This window comes from Schistocerca piceifrons, chromosome 2 (assembly GCF_021461385.2).
Source record: "Schistocerca piceifrons isolate TAMUIC-IGC-003096 chromosome 2, iqSchPice1.1, whole genome shotgun sequence".
NCBI classification, from domain to species: Eukaryota; Metazoa; Arthropoda; class Insecta; order Orthoptera; family Acrididae; genus Schistocerca; species Schistocerca piceifrons.
This window is the reverse complement of record NC_060139.1, coordinates 1,081,557,176-1,081,574,324: the sequence shown is the minus strand read 5'-3', so window position 1 is coordinate 1,081,574,324 and position 17,149 is coordinate 1,081,557,176. Positions and strand designations below refer to the sequence as shown.

The 17,149-nt window shown below is 39.3% G+C and overlaps 1 protein-coding gene across 1 annotated transcript in view; it reads right to left on the bottom strand.

The window, feature by feature from the left end:
- LOC124776139 (cilia- and flagella-associated protein 57-like) overlaps positions 1 to 17,149 on the bottom strand; it is a 178,294-nt gene that overhangs the window by 40,880 nt on the left and 120,265 nt on the right. Inside the window, exons 6-8 of the mRNA XM_047250976.1 lie at positions 3,957 to 4,174; positions 3,662 to 3,874; positions 3,405 to 3,575 (exon numbers count right to left, since the gene is read on the bottom strand). Of these exons, the coding sequence (XP_047106932.1) occupies positions 3,405 to 3,575; positions 3,662 to 3,874; positions 3,957 to 4,174 (602 nt within the window). The remainder of the gene's footprint in view (positions 1 to 3,404; positions 3,576 to 3,661; positions 3,875 to 3,956; positions 4,175 to 17,149) is intronic.

Genomic DNA, 17,149 nt, shown 5'->3' with positions numbered 1-17,149 from the left:
TCTTGTACACCACACCACTGCTGTTTTACCAGATGTATAACATTATCTTTTGTCAGTATATGAGGACTTTCTATGGGGAGTTGCTGCTTTGTTTAGGCTCAATCATTTCTTTCTTCTCTTTATGTTAACATAAAGACACCACTTGTCATTACCATTAATGTTACAGGATAGGAATGGTTAGTGTTCATGAGACAACTGATGATGAGCAAGTAGAGCTGCACATAAGGCTATCAGCTGATTTTTTATTTTGACTTAGAGCATGCAATATCCATACAACCGATTTTTGAACCTTCCTCATTACATGTAAATGTTTCATGATGGTGGAATGATCACAGCTTATCACATCTGTGAGCACTTGAATACACTGAAGTGGATCATTGTGGGCAAATGCATTTAAAGAATGTTCATCAAACCCCGCAAGATCTTCCTGAATACGGAGAGTAGCTGAAGTTGAAACGATCCTACTTAAAATAAGAAACCCATTTATTGCCATGCTGTGTCCAATGGCATTATCCCCAAACATGGTGAAAATGTTTCTGGATGCCTCTGCATCAGAATATTCTGTTGAGTCTTAGACATATCGTGAGTATCATCACAAATAAATGAAAATAGAGCTTCCTACCTTTCTTCTAAGATTTTGTTTAATATCCTCACACAAAGATAATAGCTCATTCTGTGCTCTTGAAGATAAATAGTTTGCTACCTTCTCTTATTTCTCTTGATGGCTTTTAACGTAAATTGTATATTCTCCTAAAATGAGATATACTTAGTCAATAACTCAATTAACCACAAGAATTTACCATTATCTGCCTCTTGTATGTGGCTACTTCTTCTCAAAGTCACATTTCGTGGGGTTAAAAAGATATTAACGTCTTAAATTCTTTTTAAGAGCTCACATAAACAAATCTCTTTCTTTAAGAAATAGTATCTGAAATGTGGAATGCATTAGGCTTTGTTCATAACATCTCCTTGCTAAATAATTATTTTTATGCAACAAACTGTTCTCATGATCAGGAAGAATGAAGTATAGTTTAAAATCTATTTTCACTTCAAGTTTGTTGTTAGAGCATTTGGAATACAAGTGATGCTTGTAAATTTCCAACTTTGTCTACAAACTGTTGTGGAACAGTTTTAAGGGCAGCATTTGAAATGCCCTTTTCCACAGTCTTGTCTCTATCACTATTATTAACTGGATTCCAGTCATGGTCATGGGGTGCAGACTAAGACTTTTGCTCACTTAACTCTCCTTCATCGGGCGGAAAAATGCCTGCCTACATCAGATGCAGTTAGTTTAGGTGATCACTCAGAACAAGTTTCTGCTTTTGTTAATATTGAATGGTGACTTACATTTGACACTGGATTATCTTTTGGCAACAAGTAGCTACCTAGCGTTTTTTTCTGTGTCTCTTACATGAACTTTTCATTGTATTTATGTTTTTCTGATCACTTCTATGCTATGCTATGTTCATAACACAACATTATCCTAGAAATAAACAATGAAAATACCTACTAAAATATGTTTACATGAATAAGGAGAGCTTTAAAGAAAAATGACAGAAGTTGTACTAAATTATTTTTAAAATTTTGTAACCTATCTCACATTAAAAACAACATAAAGACAACCACCTGGTAGACCATGATATCTGTAGTAGCTGCACAAGCAAAGAAGGCTCACTTTCACAAAAACAGCTTGCACACCGCTGCTAACTGAATAAATGTAAATAAGAGCACAGCACTTAAATTTGAAACAGCAAAGTCATAACACTAGAGTCTCTGAGTTCCTGTAGGCCCATTATCAATGTTGTCACCAGATGGCTTTTAGAAAATAATTCAGTCCACATTTGAATGTATATTTAATCTCTAGAAAAGTTATGATTATTTGTCACTGACAATGTTCAAAGGCTGGATGTGGAGATTTATCGATTGACTGAATGTGCTTGTATGATAGTGCAACACAGACAGTTCAGCACAAATTTCACTCTTCAAAAAAATCATAAGTGAATAAAGAACAAGAATACACAGAGAGATATTTCCCCCCCCCCCCCCCCCCCACACACACACACACACACACAAATCCCGGCCCCCGACATTTGTTGGGGTTGGACCCCTTGTGTGCAGTCCTGCTGTAAAAATAGTAATGTTTACATGTCTGATAACTTGAACCTTTATATGTTTTACAGGTAATTAACATAAATGAAAAAGTAAGTACATGAGTTTGAATATTTGTGTACTGAAACAGAATGTGGAACAGGCTGTTTAGTGTATAAAGAATCAGCCACTGTAATACAATGACTCTTGGTCTGCCACATTACGATACAATCATCCTTCAGTTAAAGATGAGTAACAGTGTATAATGAAAGTTAATAATTTTATGTTACTGTCTCAGTCATTAGCATGTGGTGCTGTGTTATACATCATAAACCATAAAAAAGCACCAGCGTGTTATGCTGGTGTCAAATTATTAACTTTAGATTCTATATGAGTTCGAATGGGGATGTTAAAGGTTATAATGCAAGTGTAATTTGGGTAAGGTTTTTAAAAGTGGAATTTGTGTGTGATGGTAATGGAATCATAATTTATGGAGGGAACAAATTTTGACAGAAATTCTCCACTGTGCAGGAGCAGTCAGTTAAACTAACTTGGGATAGGGTGTGATAAGTGGGCATATAAAGAGAATGAAATATACACATGTAGAGATATGACAGTGGACCCAGAACAGTGACAAATGAGCAGCACACATGAAGCTTTGCTTCCGCCATGTGTGGTACTGGCATGTGCAGAATTTCAGGAGATATTGTCAGAATTTGAAGTGGTGTGTGAACTTAAATGGCTGGCAAAGGACATGTATGAGAAAGGTAAGATAAGGAGCATGGCTTTCATGAACTTGTAAGCTGAAATAGAATTTGGGAGAAGTATAAATCTAAGTGACATCTGCAAAAACTGAAGATTGAATGGATGGGGCTTTTGTAGGTTTGAATGATTGTGAAACAAGTTATGCTGTTCCTCACTCTTTTAGTAGTTTCAGCTTATAGATGAGTTCTGTTGGGAAAAGTAAAAATAGTATTTTTCAGAGTAGTTCGCCGTTGAAAGCTAGATCAGATATTTTAGAGCATAAATAAGCTAAAGAAGATAACTGTGTTGTTAGATTGAAGGTAGAATTGGAAGTTGCTCTACTTAATTATTATTGACTGAATTTTAAGGTGGAACTGAAAGGATCATTGTGAAAACTGAAGGGTTTGGTTGATAGCTGGGAGTATAGTGTTGTCAAAGATATTGCCAACAGAAGTTGTGAGTACAGAGGCAGAGTCTTGCAGACAATTTACATCACCAATAAACTTCTTCTTGAAAGTATGAGATTGATTGTCATAGTAGAAACAACTATATAATACTAAAATGGTACTCACACGTGTAATTGAGTGGTTGTGAATTGCCTGTTTCCTGGGATGAGGTGTCTCAGTTAGTGGCAATGGATAGGAGAAAATAGTGCCAGATGAAGTACTTATGAATAAAACTGAGTTATCATGTGTGATAGTAATGCAATCAAGTTGTTCACAAATGTCCACTTCATTTATGACCTGTAAAAATAAAATTATAGTAATAATATCCAGAAATTGCTTCTGTTTAAAAGAAAATCAGCTTAGATAACAATGACCTTTTTTACCTCAGAATCACTTATTTCTCTCAGTTTTCCATCACTTCCAACAGCAAACAGAGAACCTCCATATGAAAAGACTGTTATCCCAGAGAAAACACAGCTCTTTATTATTGTTTCACCTACTCTCCGGGTTGAAGGAATATACCATTCATAAACAGCACCTTCAGTTCCACAAGAAACAAGTTTGTCATCAGACTCAATCCAAGCAAGTGAGCGAATCTAAAAGGAATAAAAAGCTACAGACCCTTTTGATCATTATTTTTTTAATATAACCTTGATAAAGAAATGAAAAAGTTTTTACCTTCCCATTATGTCCTTTCAGAGTATAAACATTCTGAAATGTTATGCAAGAATATATTTGTATTATATTTCCATTGACAGCAGCAAATAAATGACCATTACAGCTAAAAGCACATTCAACACAGCTTCTAATAGGGAATGCTCTCATAGACTCTAGGTCATCAATAAGCACTTTTACATATCGGATCTTATGAGAAAATCCAATAGTAGCATACAGTCCTGAAAGAGTAGTTGGACCTTTAAGTTACCTGTTGAGGATGCATTAATACAATAAATAAATAAAGGTACTATAACAAAGAACTGTTTTTGCCCAGTTTTCAAACACTTTAACTTCGCGAAGTTTTTTTTTTTTTTTAAAAAAAAAGAATGATTTGGAATAGAAAGTGCTAATAACCACTAACACACTGATGGGAAAAAAATCACAACACCAGAAAATAATTATTGTAGAGTAATGAAATTTCGGGAATACATTTCTCTAGATAGCAATTTAAGTGATTAACATTGCAAGATCACAAGTTAAATTAAGCACAAGATAAGCCATTGCAAATGTGAAATGCTGGTACACTAACAACTGATGTAACCACCAGAATGTTCAATGCAAGTGTGCAAATGTGCCTGCATTGTGCTGTAAAGGTGCCAGATGTCAGTTTTGTGGGATGGAGTTCTATGCATGTTACTCTTGGTCAGTCAATACAGGGATGGTTAATACTGCTTGTGGATGGTACTGGGGTTGTCATCTGATGATGTCCCATACGTGCTCAATTGGATACAGATCTGGTGATTGAGCACATCAAGGTGACATCTTGACACTCTGCAGAGCACGTTGGGTTATAGCAGTAGTATACAGGTGACTGTTATCCTGTTGGAAAATATCTGCTGGAGTGCTGTTCAGGAACAGCAGAACAACAGGTTGAATCACCAGACAGACACACAATTTTGCAACCAGGGTGCATTGGATAACCACTAGATTGCTCCTACTGTCATACAAAATCACACTCCAGATGATAACTCCAATTGTAGGTCCAGTGTGTCCAGTATCCAGACAGGTCGGTTGCAGACCAAATGGCCTCCTTCTAACGAATGCACGGCCATCTCGCACTGAGGCAAAACTAGCTTTCCTCAGAAAACACAACAGACCTCCACCCTGTTCTCCAATGAACTCATGCTTCACACCACTAAAGTCGCAAATGGCAGTGGTTTGAGGTCTGTGGAATGCATGGTACAGGGCATCTGGCTCAGAGTTGTCCTTGAAGTAAATGATTTGTAACAGTTCATTCTGTCACTGTGGTTCCAGCTGTTGCTCAAATTGCTGCTGAAAATGTGGTGTCACCACCAGATACCACACTTGCTAGGTGGTAGCTTTTAAATTGGCCGCGGTCCATTAGTATATGACGGACCCACGTGTCGCCACTGTCAGTGATAGCAGACCGAGCGCCACCACACGGCAGGTCTAGAGAGACTTACTAGCACTCGCCCCAGTTGTACAGCCGATGTTCATAGCAATGGTTCACTGACAACTATGCTCTCATTTGCCGAGACGATAGTTAGCATAGCCTTCAGCTACCTTTGCTACGACCTAGCAAGGCGCCGTATTCAATTGATATTTGTTATATGAAGCATGTATCATCAAGAGCGATGTTCTACAATTATGGATTAAAGTTAAGTATTCCAGAAGCTACGTACTTTTCTTTATAGCATTCATTACGTATCCTGTTTCAGACCTCACGCCAGCCTGCGTGAGTTTAAGCGCGTGCCTTTCGGTTACCCGTCACTGTGGATTGGCTGTCTTGCCAGTCCACAACAGAAAATACAGTATAATGTGCCAGAGCCATACGCTGAGCACAATGATCTTCCCTCTTGGTAGTGCCACATGGACATCCAGAGTCCAGTCTTGTTCTCGCCATACATTCTCATGAGCGCCACTGCAAGCAGTCAAGTACAGTAGCTACATTCTTGATAATGCTTAATATCACAGAAGGAACATCCAGCTTCTCATTGACCTATCATAAGACCTTGTTCAAACTCAATGAGCTGTTGAAGATTGCATCTTTGTTGCCTTAAAACGTTCTTGACCAACATCAGCTCATCTCAAAGATAACTGACACTCATAATTTTTACTGCATGTATTTAATGCAAACACGATTTGCACCCTCATAGTAACGCTGCTAGCACCACTCTTACATGGCAGAACAAAATCTGAACAGACATCACCTTTAAGATGTAGAAGCATGCCTGTTAACTGTTGTTTATACCATACAAGTCCTTCTTGATGTTGCAATACTTTTTTCCATCAGTTAAGTACCTAGTATCAGAGACAAAGTGTTTAATGTTACTGTGTATCTGTATTCTGCATTGTGAGTAATGTTTCATTTTTGGCACTGGGAAATGGTAACCCTTTCTTGAAGTAACTGTGGTCCATGCCACTACTTTTATAAAACAAACATGATTGGGATAAAGTTTTGATAAATAAATTACACATCTACATGCCACTACTATTTTGAAAGCCATCTTTAATTAACATAGACCATGGATGCTTCACTTTACATATTACATATGGTGAAATTGCCTGCCTAGAGGCAATAGTACAGAACACCAACATGTATTTGTTTTCAATATACCTGCATACTCTTCTGCATATGATGTCTTCCTAATCAGGGTAATCCATAAGATTTGTCCCACATAGAAGTGGTGTGTGCCGTACCTAGGTTCAAGTTACAATGAACTAGTTTAAAAAGAACAGATAATAGTAACATTAAAAATGTGTAGTTAACTGTTTATAAGATATGTTGGAAGTGGTGGCCATGGGCATCCGGGCATTGCTAACTTCATGTGAGGATGCTAGAAACAACATGTTGTAATTCTGCAGGTGTGATCTCGTTCATTTCTCCAGTAATGTCCCGATTAAGATCAGTTGTTGTGAGGACTGTCAGCACACACTTTGCTTTTTAGTGTGCACCATAAATAAAAATCACACAATGTTAAGTCTGGGGATCTTGGGGGCCAGAGGCCTCTACTTACAAGCCTGTCTTCAGGGAACACGTTGGTGATGTGGGCCATACCTTGGTAGGATGTGTGAGCAGTTGCTCTGTCTTGTTGGAATACTGCATGTAGTTTCTCTGCATCAGTTAATTGTGCATAGAAAGAGTCAAAGATTTCTATATATCTGGCACTGTTTGAGGTGTAACTGAAAAATATGGGGCCAATAATGTGCATGCTGGACAACACACACCAAATATGTATCTTCTCTTAGTGGAGAGGTTCTTTATCCAGAATATGTGGGTTGTCCTGTGACCAGTATTTGCAGTTCTGGGAGTTTACATATGCTGACAAGTGAAACCAGGCCTCACCTGACATGAAGGGGTCCACCTAACCATTAGCAATTGATGTTAGCAGCCAGTTACAATAATGAACTCTTTCTTCTTGATACTAAAATTTCAAATCTTGTACCATTATAGGCTTTTAATTCATACATTTTAGTGCATGATGCATTAGATACACCAATCTGCTGTGATGATGATGTAATAGACATGGACAGCCAAAAAAATGTATACCATAGTTACTTCGAATCTGTCAGCAAACATGGCATAATTTTTTGGGGTAATTCAAGTTTTACGGTACAGATGTTAAAACTTCAAAAAAGAATCATTTGGAAGATGTGTGCCACACGTCCAAGAACCTCATGTCATCTGTTGTTTAAAAAACTAAATATATTATCTGTCCCATCATTATACATTTTTGAAATTCTAATTTTCCTGTACAGTAAACCTGAACTTTTCAAAGAATTTCACTTCAAACACACCAACACAACTAAGCAAAAACAAAATTTTATGCCCCCTCCACACCGATTAAAGCTCTATTCTATGACTTCTCAATACCTTAGTATGAAAATATACAATGAGTTAAGGGCCTGTGGTATTCTGAGCATGGAAATTGGTCATCTAAAGAAAAAATTACATGAACTCTTAGTGGATAAATGTTATAATTCAGTGGAGTTAATAAAGTTAATAATGATGAGGTGATAATTTAAACAGGGCAACTAACATCTCTGTAAATAAATAAAAGATTGTACAAAAATGTAAAAGAATTGTATTGCTAGAAAATTGTTTGATAACTATACTTGTTATCATTTTTAAGTCTGTAAACTGTTGTTGTTGTTGTTGTTATTGTGGTCTTCAGTCCTGAGACTGGTTTGATGCAGCTCTCCATGGTACTCTATCCTGTGCAAGCTTCTTCATCTCCCAGTACCTACTGCAACCTACATCCTTCTGAATCTGCTTAGTGTATTCATCCCTTGATCTCCCTCTACGATTTTTACTCTCCACGCTGCCCTCTAACACTAAATTGGTGATCCCTCGATGCCTCAGAACATGTCCTACCACCCGATCCCCTCTTCTAGTCAAGTTGTGCCACAAGCTCCTCTTCTCCCCAATTCTATTCAATACCTCCTCATTAGTTATGTGATCTACCCATCTAATCTCCAGCATTCTTCTGTAGCACCACATTTTGAAAGCTTCTATTCTCTTCTTGTCCAAATTATTTATCGTCCATGTTTCACTTCCATACATGGCTACACTCCATACAAATTCTTTCAGAAACGACTTCCTGACATTTAAATCTATACTCGATGTTAACAAATTTTTCTTCTTCAGAAACGCTTTCCTTGCCATTGACAGTCTACATTTTATGACCTCTCTACTTTGACCATCATCAGTTATTTTGCTCCCCAAATAGCAAAACTCCTTTACTACTTTAAGTGTCTCATTTCCTAATCTAATTCCTTCAGCATCACCCAACTTAATTTGACTACATTCCATTGTCCTCATTTTTCTTTTGTTGATGTTCATCTTATATCCTCCCTTCAACACACTATCCATTCTGTTCAAGTGCTCTTCCAAGTCCTTTGCTGTCTCTGACAGAATTACAATGTCATCGGTGAACCTCAAAGTTTTTATTTCTTCTCCATGGATTTTAATACCTACTCCGAATTTTTCTTTTGTTTCCTTCACTGCTTGCTCAATATACAGATTGAATAGCAATGGGGAGAGGCTACAACCCTGTCTCACTCCCTTCCCAACCACTGCTTTCCTTTGATGTCCCTCGACTCTTATAACTGCCATCTGGTTTCTGTACAAATTGTAAATAGCCTTTCACTCCCTGTATTTTACCCCTGCCATCTTCAGAATTTGAAAGAGAATATTCCAGTCAACATTGTCAAAAGTCTGTAAACTAAATCCCTAAAATTATATACTGACATGTCTCCAGTACAACAGATCACATGGTCTGAATATTGTATGTTACAAGATGAAATAAATCAAATCAAACCTTCTTACTTACTTGCAGAGACTTCTCATAATGTCCATGTGAATCTGTCTATAGTTTCAGTGTCAGTTGTCTATCACTCTGCACATTCTGAACAGAACCTACAGCCCTTCATTTCTTGTACAGATCTTGAATAGTGCTGGTCGAGAGGAGTTTCCTACCAGGATACTTTGGTTGAAACATTTCTTTATATTCCTTGATGGAGCTTATCTTTATGTAACACTTCACAATATCAATTTTCGTTTCTAATGCAAATTGCCCCATTTCTGTAAAAACTCAACAAAATGAGCTCCTGCCGGCCAGAGTGGCCGAGCGGTTCTAGGCGCTACAGTCTGGAACTGCGCAACCGCTACGGTCGCAGGTTCGAATCCTGCCTCAGGCATGGATGTGTGTGATATCCTTAGGTTAGGTAGGTTTAAGTAGTTCTAAGTTCTAGGGGACTTATGACCTCAGCAGTTGAGTCCCGTAGTGCTCAGAGCCAAAATGAGCTCCTCACAACATACGGCACATGAAATACAGATGCATGCAACTTTCTGATGAAATGTGGTACGGCTACCTTCTGAGACAGTGTTGCCAGTTCATGAGCAATTCAACTAGAGATGATTAACCAGTGCGACATCCAGTAGTTGTGTATGTTATGGGCAGTAATGAATTTTACGATTTCTTTCATATTGTCAATCTAAGGTACTGTAATATGATCTTAATATTTACTGCTACATGTATTCTCTTAATGTTGGATGCAAATCTAATTGAAAGGCCAGATATATTTTTAAAAACATAATAATTCAGTTAGACCCTGACAAGATGCTCTGAAATGCTAGTACTGTATTACTTTCTCTTGTCTGGTTGTGCAACATTCTTTAGAGTAAACCACCCCATTATTCATGTTATGTCTAGATGGATCACAAGAACAAGCTTTTCCTGTGCAATGAAATTTTTGAGTGACCTTGTGTGCTTGCCAAAGTATTTCATTTATTTATTTTCATGGTGCTTCAGCAGATTGTGAAATGAACTAAAGTCTGCCTCTGAATCATTTTGGCTCATTTCACAGCTCATAATCTGAACTTAAGTTTCTCTTTATCACCACACTTGCTATCTCCAAGCACCCCTCTGGTGCTTTTGTGGCATATTTACCACACTGTAAATGAAGTAACAAATTCGTAATTGTTTTAAAACAGTTTAAGGAACTTCTTACACAATTTTCTTTTTGTGCATTGTTATAGAACATAATACTTCAAACAACTCTTGCCCACATCTTTAGTGCAACTACCAAGGTTGATGGTCATGTATGCAAGAAGTATGCTTGCTTATGTGAATGAATGGTCTGTTTCTCTATTCCTATTGATGGCAGTGGCTGAAAGTTTCTGTGTTAGTGTCTTTTAATTGTGCAACTTAGCATTTGTCTTTATGATTAGTAGTAATCTATCTTTTCCTACATTTTTGATGTTTCCATTGTTTAAATGCAGCTACTGCAGAATGCACACAGGGCAGTTGCCACCATTAGCATGTTTGCCACAGCACTGGAGTACAAAACAAGAAGTTTTTCTTCTTAAATTCCCTGAGGCCACAGTTCTTTAACAATGCCATTCACAAAATGAGCTACATTTGAATAATTTGTGTATTCCAACACTGCAAGAAATCAAAACTATCTTTGAAGAGTCTTCTCAGCTGATTTTGCCATCAATGTATATGTTCCTGAAGTTAAACTTCAGAGGGCACATGATCCACTTACTGTTTGTTCATTGCAGAGCAATCCTGCCATAAATAGTCAATACATCATTTATCAAACCTAAGGTCTTAATTTTTATGGTAATTTTGATTTAACAGGAGGCATGATGAACACAAACAATTGTGAACTCCTAAGGAGTACTATTTGGCATACTTTTCTTGGTGCACACCAGTCCCAACTTCTGAGTCAGTAGAAGTTGCTAGTAGTCAGTAAATTCCAGCCCCTTACCTTTCGTTTGCCCCACTGTCAATCTGGATTTTACCTGATGCCCTTTACTGCACACAATAATGGATACTACTGTACAACACCATGCTCATCACTGTTGATGCAACCTCCCACTAAACTAACATCCTCAAAGCCAATGGCCTTGCTGCTGTTAAATACTACTTTTCCATTATCCTACTGACTCCAAACCTATAACCTCCTTCTTCATCACCATGAACAAGTATAGCTTTTGCACAATTAACTGTCCTTTGAAGGCATCACTTAAAATCAAATCTGTGGTACTGCAACAGACACCAGCATGGCATCATACTGTGCTGACCCATTCATGAGCTGTTTAGAGGAATCTTTCCTACCACCCAGAATCCCAATTGACTCACCTGGTTCAGATTCACTGATGACACAGTCCTCTAGAATCTCAACACCTTCTCCTTCATTCACTTCATATGGGTCCAACAAGCGCTCTTCCTCAACATATACCTTCTCCTAGAGGATGTGTAAATCAGTGCCTCCATTCACATTGAACCTATAAACCAAAAACAATACCCCCATTTCGGCAGATGCCACCCATTCCACACAGGGAAGACCATTCCATACAGCTAAATCACCCACGGTAGTCACATCTATAGCAAAGAGCAGCTCCCTCCAAATATGGAAAGGGTCCCACTGAGAGACAAGCGCAGAGGGTGGGACTGCATCTCATTGGGCACTCCAACGTTAGGCGGGTGATGGAGCCCCCTAGGGATATGACAGCTAAGGATGGGAAGAAAGCCAATATGCACTCCATGTGCATACCAGGGGAAGTCATCCAAGATGTGGAAAGCGTCCTTCCAGATGCCATGAAGGGTACAGGGTGCAGCCAACTGCAGGTGGTGGCTCATGTTGGCACTAATGATGTGTGTCACCATGGATTGTAAGAGATTCTCTCTAGTTTCAGGTGGCTATCTGAGTTGGTCAAGACTGCCAGTCTTGCTAGTGAGATGAAGGCAGAGCTCGCCATCTGCAGCTTCGTCGACAGGACCAATTGCAGACCTTTGGTACAGAGCCAAGTGGAGGGTCTGAATCAGAGGCCCAGGCAGTACTGTAACCATGTAGGCTGCAGATTTCTCAACTTGTGCCATAGAGTGGTGGGGTTTCAGGTTCCGCTAAATAGGTCAGGTGTCCACTACACACAGGAGGTGGCTACACATGTAGCAGGGGCTGTGTGGTGTGGACTGGGTGGTTTTTTAGATTAGACAGTCTTGGAAAAGATAAAAAAGGGCTCCAGTCTCAAAGGGTACAGGGCAAAGAAATGATGAGAATTGACCAAGCAGAAGTCTGTATTGTAGTTGTAAATTGCTATTGCTGTGTTGGAAAAGTACCAGAACTTCAAGTGCTGATAGAAAGCACTGACGCTGATCATTATAGGAACAAAAAGCTGGCTAAAGCCAGATATAAATTCTGCCGAAATTTTTACAGAGGCGCAAACCGTGTTCAGAAAGGATAGATTAAATATAGCAGGTGGTGGTGTGTTCGTGTCTGTTGGTAGTAGTATATCTTGTAGTGAAGTTGAAATAGATAGTTCCTGCGAATTACTTTGGGTAGAGGTTATACTCAACAGCCGTAGCAAAATAATAATTGGCTCCTTCTGTCGACCCCCCGACACAGATGATATAATAGCTGAACCCTTCAAAGGAAACTTGAATCTCATTACAAATAAGCACCCCACTCGTGCAGTTATAATTGGTGGAGACTTCAATCTACCCTCGATTTGCTGGTGAAAATACATGTTCAAAGCCAGAGGTAGACAGAAAACATCTTCTGAAATTGCACTAAATGCTTTCTCTTAGAATTACTTTGAACAATTAGTTCATGAGCCCACACAAATTGTAAATGGTTGCAAAAACACACTTGACCTCTTAGCCACAAATAATCCTGATCTAATAGAGAGCATCATGATGGATTCAGGGATTAGTGAACGTATGGTCATTGTAGCGAGGCTCAAAACCATATCAACCAAAACCACTAAAAATAAATGCAAAATATATCTATTTAAAACAGCAGGTGAAAATTTGCTTGATGCCTTCCTAAGAGAGAGTCTCCATTCCTTCCAAGCTAATTATGTAAGTGTAGACCAGATATGGCTCAAATTCAAAGATACAGTATCAACAGCAATAGATAGATTCATATCGCCTGCATTAATAAGAGACAGGACTGATCCACCATGGTACACAAAACATGTCAGAACACTGTTGCAGAAGCAATGAAAAAGCATGCCAAATTCAGAAGAACACAAAATCCCCAAGACTAGCTAAGTTTCACAGAATCTCGAAATTTAGTGTGGATGTCAATGTGAGATGCTTTTAATAGTTTCTGCAATGAAATATTGTCCCAAAATATGGTAGAAAACCCAAAGAGATTCTGGTGATATGTAAAGTACACCAGTGGCAAAAAAACAGGCAATGCCGTCACTGCACGATAGCAATGGAAATGTTACTGATGATGGTGCCACTACAGCAGAGTTACTAAATACAGTTTTCTGTAATTCCTTCACAAAAGAAGATGAAGTAAATATTCCAGAACTCGAAACCCGAACAGCTGTTAGCACGAGTGATGTAAAAGTAGATATCTTAGGTGTTGTGAAACAACTCAAATCACTTAAGAAAGGCAAGTCATCTGGTCCAGGTGGTATACCAATCAGATTCCTTTCAGAGTATGCAGACACAATAGCACCTTTTTTTAGCAATCATATACAACTGAACACTTGATGAAAGGTCTGTTCCTAAAGACTGGAAAGTAGCACAGGTCACACCACTATTCAAGAAAGGAAATAGGAGTAAGCCACTGAATTACAGACCCATATCACTGGCCTCAATTTGCAGTAGGATTTTGGAGCACATACTGTACTCGAACATTGTGAATCACCTTGAAGAAAATGACTTATTGATACATAACAAACACGGATTCAGTAAATATCATTCTTGTGCAATGCAGCTAGCTCTTTATTCTCATGAAGTAATGAGTGCTGTCAACAAGCGATCTCAGATCAATTCCAATTTCCTAGATTTCCAGAAGGCTTTTGATACTATTCCTCACAAGCAACTATTAATCAAATTGGATGCATATCGAGTAGAACAGAAGTGATATCTGGCATTCCACAAGGTAGTGTCATAGGCCCTCTGCTGTTCCTGATTTATATAAATGATCTAGGTGATAATCTGAGCAGCCCCCTTAGATTTTTTGCAGATAATGCTGTAATTTACTGTCTATTAAAATCATCATATGATCAATTCCAATTACAAAATAATCTGTAGAGAATTTCTGTATGGTGTGAAAAGTGGCAATTAGCACTAAACAAAGAAAAGTGTGAGGTCATCCACATGGGTACTAAAGGCAATCCGATAAATTTTGGGTCTACGACAAGTTGAATAAATCAAAGGGCTGTCAATTTGACTAAATACCTAGGAATTACAGTTATGAACAACTTAAATTGGAAAGATCACATAGATAATATTGTGGGGGAAGGCAAAACAAAGACTGCGCTTTGTTGGCAGAGCACTTAGAAGATGCGACAAACCCACTAAATAGACAGCTTACATTACACTTGTCCATCCTCTGCTGGAATATTGCTGTGCGGTGTAGGATCCTTACCAGGTAGGATTGACAGAGGACATCGAAAAAGTGCAAAGAAGGGCAGTTCGTTTCGTGTTATCATGCAATAGGGGTGAGTGTGTCACTGATATGATATGTGAGTTGGGGAGGCAGTCACCGAAATGAAGGGGGTTTTCTTTGCGGCGAGATCTATTTACGAAATTTCAATCACCAACTTTCTCTTCTGAATGTGAAAATATTTTTTGACACCCAGCTACATAGGGAGAAATGATCATCGTAATAAAATAAGAGAAATCAGAGCTCAAGCGGAAAGATTTAGGTGTTCCTTTTTCCCATGCACCATTTGAGAGTGGAATGGTAGAGAACTAGCACGAAAATGGTTCGATGAACCCTCTGTCGGGCACTTAAGTGTGAAGTGCAAACTAACCGTGTAGATGTAGAGGCCTTCACAGGCTGAAATTATCCTTCCAGCCTTGTACAGAAACAGATTTACATTGCCATGTGTCCTTAGTCAACTACCATCTCCCACATACCCATTGCTCAACCACAAAGGAGCACTCCTTTTGTGACTCAGTGCCCCCCAGGACAGGAGGAACTGAATCACATTGTCCACCAGTATTTGGACTGCCTCTCATCGTGCCCTGAAATGAGAAGTTCTAACGTTTTCCTGACAACGGGAGACTGTGTGGTACTGGGGTGCAAGACTCACACATATCTCGTGGGTGATTTTTGTATTGTGTGCAGCCGATCTTCTTCTCGGGACAGACAACTGTGCTGGAGATTTCATGCTGGTTGAAGAAATGATACTGAACTACTTTTTTACTTTTGAAATTATTTCTTACTCTCAGAATCCTTTCATATCAACTTTGCTATATTTTCTTCTTCACAATAAAACAACTACACAAGTTTTACATGCACTTACAAGTCTCGAAAATCAACTACATCTGGAAAACATTAGTACTTAACATATACCATTACAGTCTCTTTCAGTTTTAATAACCCTTGTCAAAACAGTTCTTGCTCCTAGCAAGTCAAACAACAGAGTATGTCTCTAGATAAGGCATATTTAATGTGTTCCCAACAGTCACTACTATTCCACTGCCAAAGAGCAGCCCTTGTTTACTCCTCGTACTGGACACAGGGCTTCCGAGGCGAGCACGGCCACCACTTGTCAGCACCGATAGACTGCCACAACTTTAGCCTTCTCGTAATACACACCCTTCCTGCACACACGTAAACCGTGGCGCAGTACACAGATTTCCACTATCACACACTCATCCTTAAAATATCATGTGTTCGAGTTGGTGAAATATGAGTGTCTCGAGAATTTACCCCGAAATTCTTGAGGCACTACACAGTATCCTCCCACTATCCTCCCCACCCCTCCCACTGTGGTATTCAACAACCCATTGAACTGTGAACTGATGACATATCATTGTTTATCCCTTCTCCACTCCTGCTACCAACCCGTGCCTCACAGCTCAGATGCTTTCAATAGACCTAGATGAAGAACCTATGTAATACATCCCGCCCCCACTACCACCTATTCCAGTCCTGTCACAAGCATCTCCTGGCCCATCAAGGGCAGGCCACCTGTGAAAGTAGCCATTACACCTACCACCTTAGCTGCAACCACTATGCCACATTCTGCATAGGCATGACTATTAACAAGTTGTGTGTCCAGATGAACAGTACTGCCAAGTTGTGGCCAAGGGGTAGCTGAACCACCCAGCTGCTGAGCACACTGCCCACTGTGCTTCACTATAATGATCTCTTCACAGTCTGACATCTGGAATCTTTCCACCCACACCAGATTTTCTGAATTGTGCAGGTGGGAACTGTCCCCCCCACACATCCTTTTTTCCACCTCCTTATCCTCAACCTTCATCAGACCTGTCCTCTACTGGCCTATCCCTTCCCCACTCCCACTCCAGTACCATACAAGCCTTCTACCCCAGCAATGCACATACTTTAGCCCTTTCCTTTTCACTGCTTATTTCCTCTCCCCTTATCTCTCTGCCCCCTGATCCTCCTTCCCCCTCCCCCCACCCTATCCCAAAACAGTCGACAACCTCCCTATGCTGCGTTCGACAGCCTTACGCTGTCTCTGCCATATCCCGCATGCTCCGAAACGTGGCACTAGCTCCTCCCATACCCTTACTCTGCTATCCCTCTCCATCCCAGCTACATGACTTGTAATATTAGTATCGGTTTCGATAGCTTAAATAAACTTACATTCAACAATCTAACCATGCAGGCTCATAAAAGCCATACAATTTGTGTAAAAATTTCTTAAGATCATTGCTGAGCAGCGACCACCTGATATTTCAAAG